Source organism: Mustela erminea, chromosome 10 (genome assembly GCF_009829155.1).
Source record: "Mustela erminea isolate mMusErm1 chromosome 10, mMusErm1.Pri, whole genome shotgun sequence".
NCBI classification, from domain to species: Eukaryota; Metazoa; Chordata; class Mammalia; order Carnivora; family Mustelidae; genus Mustela; species Mustela erminea.
In genome coordinates, this window is record NC_045623.1 from 94000954 (window position 1) to 94009429 (window position 8476).

At 47.5% G+C, this 8476-nt stretch overlaps 1 protein-coding gene across 3 annotated transcripts; it reads right to left on the reverse strand.

Annotated features, from left to right (window-relative positions):
• Window positions 1–257: 257 nt before the first annotated feature.
• LOC116567959 (SCAN domain-containing protein 1-like) lies at window positions 258–4586 on the reverse strand. 3 transcript variants are annotated; one of them, XM_032303356.1, is made up of 2 exons: window positions 4479–4586; window positions 258–1214 (listed from the first exon to the last, which is right to left on the reverse strand). In XM_032303356.1, exon 2 carries the CDS (start codon window positions 1180–1182, stop codon window positions 730–732), a length of 453 nt encoding a protein of 150 aa, XP_032159247.1. In that variant the 5' UTR covers window positions 1183–1214; window positions 4479–4586; the 3' UTR covers window positions 258–729. The 3 variants fall into 3 exon arrangements, with proteins under 3 accessions (XP_032159247.1, XP_032159244.1, XP_032159246.1); XM_032303353.1 differs by lacking the exon at window positions 4479–4586 and adding an exon at window positions 4013–4440; XM_032303355.1 differs by lacking the exon at window positions 4479–4586 and adding an exon at window positions 4013–4102 and having other exon boundaries at window positions 258–1191.
• Window positions 4587–8476: the final 3890 nt, after the last annotated feature.

The window sequence follows — 8476 nt, forward strand, 5'->3', positions numbered from 1 at the left end:
GTTCTCTTGTGGAGGTGACAAGCTGTGGAACACAGGCCATGGAAATGGGGAGAGCAAATCAAACAGATCTAAGAGTTACTCACTTCGGAGGACCCTGTTTTATCCCCTTCTCAGTTGGAATTTAAATTCTGACTGCACAACAAAGGGTTGACCTGCTCCTGTCTTATCTCTAGCTCACATCTACTCCTGATAATGATCTCAACTTTCTCAAATGCTGAGTCAAAGCTAAATTGGTAAATCACCACAGGACATTGTGATTAAGCACTAAACTTTTAATAGTTCAAGGACATCTAAGATGAGTTACTGGTGGGGTTACAGAAGCTTCCATTCATGCCGCCACAGCAAGAATCAAGAATTCTGAAAGTTGAAGAAATTACCTCTTTGGATACATAACAATATATTAAAGCATGTCAGAAAGTGCAAAAAAGGAGGCATTCAGCAGAGCAAGAACAAGCAACAGGCTGATTGTCCTAAAAGGAGGGTCCTAACAGAAGCTCTTTCTAGAGCTCAGTCCCAGGAATTAGAGCTGCCTCCGCCAGAGAGAGGTCCAAACATGGGTTCTGATGGGTTCTTATTACAACTAGTCAAAGGCAAGCCGAAAGAAAAAACAAAAAAACAAAAAAAACCCCCGAGGTTCACATTTCTCCATGACTGTTGTTGGCTCCTGCAACAAAGAGAACGTTTGGTTACTTCTCACGTGTAGGCTGAGCAAGAACCCTGTGGCAGGATTTAGCCAGTGATTCTGACCCCAGGCTGACATCTCTGGGCCCGAGCTCTGAGCTCCTCGGGCAGGACAGCCTGGAACTGCTCCTGTACCAGCATCTCCACAATCTGCTCTTTTGTGTGAATATCAGGTCTCAGCCACTGTCCGGCAAGCTCCTGCAGATGTCTGAGGACATCCCTGGGCCCAGCTCCATCTTCATAGCGGAATTTCCGGAACCTCTGCCTGGAGGCTGCCGCGTTGGGAGGATTCCTTCGTGGCAAGGTCTCAAGGTCTTCGAGAGAGTCTTCATCAAGGCTCTCTTGTGGAAGCCCAGAAGGCTCTCGTGGAGCCTGGACCTGGGGAGCCGGTATTAGGACAACTTCTGGCTCCTCAGCCATCATCTCATTTGATGGAGACCTCATTTTATCATCTTGGACTTCTCTATTTCTTTGTGCCTCTAGGTACCCTTCAGTCTCCATTCTGGAACTCTGGAAAAGGAGATTGAAGACTCCTAAATGCAGAGAAAAGACAGGCTCAGCAAAAACAGACCAGAGACTGTTAAAACCTCCTTGATCTTGTGGATCTGCTCCAGACCCAAGTTCCATCAGCTTTCCAATCTTAACAGGATTTCTTAATAAAGCTATTAGAAATTCTGTTTTTGTTTCCTCTGGATCAATTGACACAATTGAGAAAAATGTGGCAGTAGTTTAAGAATGTAGATTCTCAAAGCAGAGAGGATGAAGAATGCCGGCCTCACCAACCAGAGAATCTTTTTTAAGAAATATTCCATTCATTTTCCCTGCATTACAAAGTATTTTACATTATGTTAAAATAAAAAACTATGCATTCACATGATTTATAGGAGGGAGAATCTTTAAAATCACAGGTATTTGCTTCCACCAATGTCTTTTATGGAGTTGTGCATGTCCAAAAGAAGTTATGAGGAACTACTGAAAACAAAAGATAAAGGTCCCTTCACTGACATCTACTCTCTTTTCTGACCCCCTCCCCAATCTCTTTTATGATGAAAGAATAACAAGTGTTAAAAAGTACTTTAGGGGGCACCTGGGTGGCTCAGCCAGTTAAGCATCTGCCTTGGGCTTAGGTCATGATCTCAGGGTCTTGGGATCAAGCTCCCTGTTCGGTGGGGTGCCTGCTTCTCCCTCCCCCGCCCCCATGCTCCTGCTCACTTGCTCACTCACTCTCTCAAATAAATGAAATCTTTAAAAATAAATAAAATAAAAAGTACTTTAGAGACACTTGGGTGGCTCAGTGGGTTAAAGCCTCTGCCTTCAGCTCAGGTCATGATCTCAGGGTCCTGGGATCAAGCCACCCGTCAGGCTCTCTGCTCAGCAGGGAGCCTGCTTCCCTTCCTCTCTCTCTCTCTGTGGGTCTCTCTGCCTACTTATGATCTCTGTCAAATAAATAAATAAAAAAAGTACTTTAGGAGCTACCATCAGGGTTAAACCTAAATCCCCTCTTCACAAAAAGGAAAGGAAAAAATAGAAAAGCCTCTATGCTAAGATCAAGATCCTAAGTTCCCAATCAGCTCATCAGGGCTGCCAGGGTGGTTCAGTTGGTTGAAGCCTGACTCTGGGATTTCAGCAGGAGGTCAGGATCTCCATGTTCAGCAGGGATTCTGCTGGAGCTTCTCCCTCTCTTTCTCTCTCAGCCCCTCCCTGTGCTCCAAGGTATGGGCTCTTGTGTGCACACATGCATGCTCTTTCTCTCCCTCTCTCAAACAAATAAAATCTCTTAAGTTCCTCTCATCAGTATATGGAAAACTGAACTAGTCAGAATTCTAGTAGCATACATGTCCAACTCCGGATAATTGTCAGCGCTAAGATTAGCAAACCAGCTGGAGTGGGGCAGAGGAGGGGGGGGCACACTAAATACGAGTAAAATGCTAGGGAAAAAAGGCTTTGTTTCATTTGGGTTAGGGCCCCAGTCCAAGAGAAAGGTTACGTATAGGAAAACCACAATCTATGCTATTAAAAAAGAGGGAGACAGAGACTTCAAGTGACAGTACAGAAATGACTAAATTAATTTCCACATCCGGGTATGTCTAATCAAAGAGTACGACTCCTATGATGTGGTCAGTTTTCAAAAGTCATCTCTTTTTTTTCATTAACAAACGCCCTCCCCCAAGATCTAATTCCTCCCCAGTCCATGAAGCAGGAGTGTTGACATCTAAAATTTCTTCGGACTCAGAGACTGTCTCAAATCTGTTTTCTGTGTTAACAACTGACAGAGGCCAACAATCACCAACACTGACCACCTATCTTGCATTAACTAGTTCTGAGATCCTAGTCACCTCTTCTTCAAATGTTTCATAACCCATTTTCTAGAAAACCTGAACTGATTCCAGACCCTGCCATTTAGATATTCCTAGAACACACTTATTCTTTACATACTACTGGGTTTTTGCTCTATCAACAGCATGTTCTCTTCCCCAAAAGTAAGTTGTCACTAACCTAGCATTATGAAGCCCAAAGCAAAATATCCCCATAACTCAGGGATGCCTTGAAAAAAAAAGGAAATATTTAGTCAAGGAAAGGTTGGATGAAATGTGAGACAACAAAATCCTGGGAACAACCTAAGTGACCATCAACAGGGAAATAATTCAGCCGTTTAACGGAATAAGGGCAATCTTACGAAGCAGGAACTCGGCCTGTGAGTGCTGATACAGACAGGCGCCCATAACACATCACCACCTGACCGTATGATCCCACCTGGGGAAATTAAAATACATACACAAGCACAGATGACCCGATCTATCACAAGCACTATCTTCAAGAAACATTTTCCATTCCGTATCTTTCTATATTGCTTTCTTTTTAACTGCAACTATTTATTACTTTCCTAATTCAAAAGGAAGCAAACATTCTCCGCCTGCCCAAAACCCTTCTGAGGGAAAAACCCATAACACACTTAGGAAAACACCCTTTTATTAATACTTCTAGCTTCCAGCCCCAGAGGTCTTTACAACCCTGACTTCTAAGAATAGTCTCAGTTGTCAGGAGGCCAGTTCTCAAGCCTGGATTTGAAAAATTGACAAACTCCACGATTTACTTATAAAGCTTATAAATCCTATCAGCTTTTGAAGATCAATGACCAGACACAATGCTCACCCTCATCCGTTAATAATGCCGACTTACTGAGCACTTAACTTTCTAGCTGACACTGTGCTAGGCAATTTATATTCTGCTACGTGACCCTCCCAGCCACTCTAGTTAAACTCCCGATTCGACTCTCTACTGCCCCAGCTGTCTCTATTAACAGCAGCAGCTGATGCTATTTGAGTTTTACCCGCCAGACACTCCGCGGACGCTTTCCCCTCATCCAATCCTCCCCATAACCCATAAGGACAGTTACTGTCACTTCCATTCACACGTAACCAAACTAAGGCCTGACGAGAGGGGATCTGCCCAAGGTCACAAGACCAGGAGGTGGGACCACCCCGCTGAGCAGAAATTTCCCGGCGTCCAGGCGGGGAGCTGAGCCGGGCTCCTCCCACCATATGGGCGCGGCTCGGAAGGTCTAGATCCGACCGGAAAAAGACTTCTGGGGGTTCAGACCAGGACCTCCTCCTCCCGAGCTGAAGCGAGCTCCAATGCCACTCTAGCCCGAGCGACCTGCAGAGTCCCCGAGTAGGGCTTCTCGGCTCCGAGGCCGACCGCCACCGCCGCCGCGGCCCCCCACTCCCAACAGACCGTGCGCCCGGAAAAGAGAGGCGGTCGGGAGGGATGGAGGGAAGGAGGGAGGGGGCGTTCACCTGCGCAGGTGCCACCTCGGAGGGTGGGGGTAACGGGGGCGGGGGCTCCTCGAAAGCCGACTCGAAGCTCGAAACCGACTCCGAAAAAAAGGAAACCACCTACCCAGCGCAATGCTTTGTAGCCAGCCACCGGAACCGGAAGTGGCGCCCCACCCGGAAGTTGGAAGTGAAGGGGAGGGACACAGGGTAGAGGGGCGCGGCCTCTCTAGGCCTCGGCGGTACTCTGCTGCTCCGTGGTTTTAACCCGTGGTGGGCTTTGGGCCTTCCTCAGTCTCAGTTCTTCCTACCGTGCGGAGCTTTTGGTAACGCCTAGGTAGCTTCTCGGCTTAGGCGAAGTTCTTTGATTTTTTTAAGCCGCAGTTTGCAGCCGCGAGGTGGAAAGAGGTCGAAGCGGGAAATTGGGACACTCCAGTGGGCCGCCCGCAGCTGACTCAGCGCCCCACCCTGAGGTTCCACCCTTGAGCCTTTGCACCACCCAGAGGGAAGAAATCAGAATAGAGGGCTGGGTGGCTGCTGTTTGGAAGCGGTGGTCCTGTGTGGCACCCCGTGGAGTCACTTCACGGGAGGCAGTGGGCACAGACAGAAGTCTGTACGCAGACAGAAGTGGGCATGTGTCTGCCAGTCCGTCTGTCCTGTGTATGGAAGGCTCGGGCTTAGTCCTGCGTGCCTCTTCCCCAAGACTTACTTTCCAGTTGCTGATGGTTAAGAACTGAAGATTTGAAGTCACACTTTGCTGGTTCGCGTCAGGGTTCAGCCTGGATTTGAGTCGGAAGCACACATGTTGAGATAGCACAGCTTGTGAGAGGAAGTGCAAAGATGCTAACGGAGACAGCCCTTCCATGTCCTTGCTCTTAACTTGAAGGGGAAGGGACTGGGCTGTTAGGTAGGCCACTGAGCGCCAGTCCCTGTCTCTCCACCCATTTGCCCTACTCAAATGAAACAGGCTAAAGAATTAGAGGGGCACTTCCAAAGCCCCTGCTGGGTTATCTCGACCCTTACCCCCAAACCCTCCCTACCTTCCAGGTAACCTCCCACACCCCCAACTCCACCCCATCTCACCCCCAGCCAATGTCCCTGGGGAAGAGGATGTGCCTTTTGTCTACACTGCCACTTCGGGTCAGTAAACCTCTAGATTGCCAGATACTCCAGCTGATGGTTGGATAACCAGAGCTCCTTCCTGTGCCCTTAGTCCTACCTCCACTAGGGACTGTGGCCCTTGCCCCACTCACTCCTACAGAGCAGTTTCCACCTTTCACCTCCTCTCAGCCGTGCTTTTCCCATCTGTAAAGTGAGAGGGTTGGACTACATTAAGGACCTCTAGGTGCCCTCCCCCACCCCCATTCCAATTCTTAGATTCCTTAGGACTGCTTCAAAAGACTGCTGGAGTGGGTTGGGAGTACGAGACAGGGGAGCGCTTTAGGTCCCAGAGCAGCTCCAATTTTAAAGGTTTACGAATGTATATGAAAAGTATATATGTTGTGGCTCTATGTAAGGTTATCATAGAGTTCAGGATAAAAATGGAAGCTTCGTGCTTTGCCCCTTCATGCCTCATCTTTCCCCACCGTTATTCACTCACTCTGCTCCAGGCACACTGGCCTTCTAGTTATTTTGCAAACCCAAGAAGCTCATCTTCACCTCTTTGGTGATCTCTGCTCGTGGTACCCTTTCCTGACACCTGCTCATCCAGGTTCCAGTTGAAAGGGAGCCTCTCTCGAGCAGCCTTTGCTGTCCCCCCACACCACCCTTCTAAAGGCAGTCCCTTCATAGCCTGTTGCTCTGGATTGCTATTATCTGTTTATTTTCTATCTCACCCACTCGAAGAATTGATCACAGGGCCAAAACCTGTGACTATCCCATCATCATGTCTCTGACGCCTAAAACTGGGCACAGGCTGGATAAATGTTTATTTTTTTTATTTTTTTTTTTTTTAAAGATTTATTTATTTATTTGACAGAGAGAAATAACAAGTAGATGGAGAGGCAAGGAGAGAGAGAGAGAGGGAAGCAGGCTCCCTGCTGAGCAGAGAGCCCGATGCGGGCCTCGATCCCAGGACCCTGAGATCATGACCTGAGCCGAAGGCAGCGGCTTAACCCACTGAGCCACCCAGGCGCCCTGGATAAATGTTTATTGAGGGCCTGACAGATCAATTGGTTAAGCAGTGGCCTTCAGCTCAGGTTCCTGGGATCCAGTCCCACATCGGGCTCCCCCTGCTCTGTGGGGGCCTGCTTCTCCCTCTGCCTGCTGCTCCTCCTGCTTGTGCTCTCTGTCTCTCCCTGACAAATAAATAAATAAAATCTTTAAACAAACAAAACCCCACATGAGTAATATATTTCCGAGTGCTGCAAAACATTATTAAAAAAGTGTTGAGGGGCGCCTGGGTGGCTCGCTCTGTGGGTTAATTAAGTCTCTGCCTTCATTCAGCTCAGGTCATGATCCCAGGGTCCTAGAGTTGAGTCCTGGGTGGGGCTCCCTGCTCAGCGGGGAGCCTGCTTCCTCTCTCCTCTGCCTGCCTCTCTGCCTACTTATGATCTCTCTCTGTCAAATAAATAAATAAATAAAGTCTTTAAAAAAAAAATAAAGTGTTGACAGTGTGCTTTTTAGAAATGGAGATTTTCTTCATGATTTAGAAAACTAAAATAAGTTGTTGGCATTGATGCTCTAATCATTACTTTAAAAATCAAATTATTGGGGTGCCTCGGTGGCTCAGTGGGTTAAACATCTGCCCTCGGCTCGGGTCATGGTCCTGGTGTCCTGGGATCAAGCCCTCCGTTCACAGGAGTCTGCTTCTCCCTGTCCTCTACCACTTCCCATGCTTGTGCTCTGTCTCTCTCTCTCTCCCAAATAAATCTTTTTATAAAAAATTAAATTATTGACTATATGGTTTTTAAAGAATTTGAATCGTCAAGACTTGGAGATTAAAAAGAGAACACTGAATTTTTAAAAAAGATTTTATTTATTTATTTATTTGACAGACAGAGATCACAAGTAGATAGAGAGGCAGACAAAGAGAGAGGAGGAAGCAGGCTCCCCGCTGAGCAGAGAGCCGGACTGGAGTCTCAATCCCAGGACCCTGGGATCATGACCTGAGCCAAAGGCAGAGGCTTTAACCCACTGAGCCACCCAGGCGTCCCAAGAACACTGAATTATTGATCAAGTTGTTGACACTTTAAGGCAAGATTTCCTAACTCCCTGTTGCCCATCCATGAGGAGGGTGTCAGCAGTTAGCCTCCCTCTGAGGCTAGGTGGGAGGCCCTCAGGAGCTCCACAGGGTGGAATTTTACAGGTCTGACTGCCCTTTATTCTAAAATAAACTGCCCAAGGGGAAACTGTCCAGGGGTCCTTCCCTGACCCATTGGGAAGAAGTAGTGGCCTGAAAACACCTGTTATGTGTCATCTGGCAAAATCCCTCTGACTCAACACGAATGATGACCTCGTGCTGGTTCCAGAAATTCTCGAATCCTCCCCCGCACCCTTGTCTCTGCTCTGCTTGACTCAGGTCCTCCCTTGACCTCACTCAGGCCTTGCCAGACCAGTTCTCAGGCTTTTTTGTAAGAGCTAGAGTGGGGGCTATGGGCTGGAGGAGTGTTTCTGTGGGGGAGTGTTGAGGAGTGGTGATGCAGAAAAGTGGGGAGGCAGTTGTAATACGTGGGGACCGTGGTTGGGAAAAGAAGAAAGAAAATTGTATGAAGTATTGTTGATATAATTACTTTGGAGAGCAACTTGGCAATTGGTGAAGTTGAAAATGAGCACAGCCTCCCACCCGTTTCTTGGAATCTACCCTAGAGAAATTCTCACACATTTGTACCTGGAGATATGTCCAAGGACATTCGCTGAGGCACTATTTGTAATCATAAAAAAAAATTGGCCCTGCTGTGAATGTCCGTCTGTAGGGGGAGAAGGATAAGTAAATAGTGTTGTGTAATAGCAGTGTTCAAAACTAGCAGCAATGAGCTAGAGATCTACAAAGTAGTATGGAGAGACCTCAAGACACCATGCTG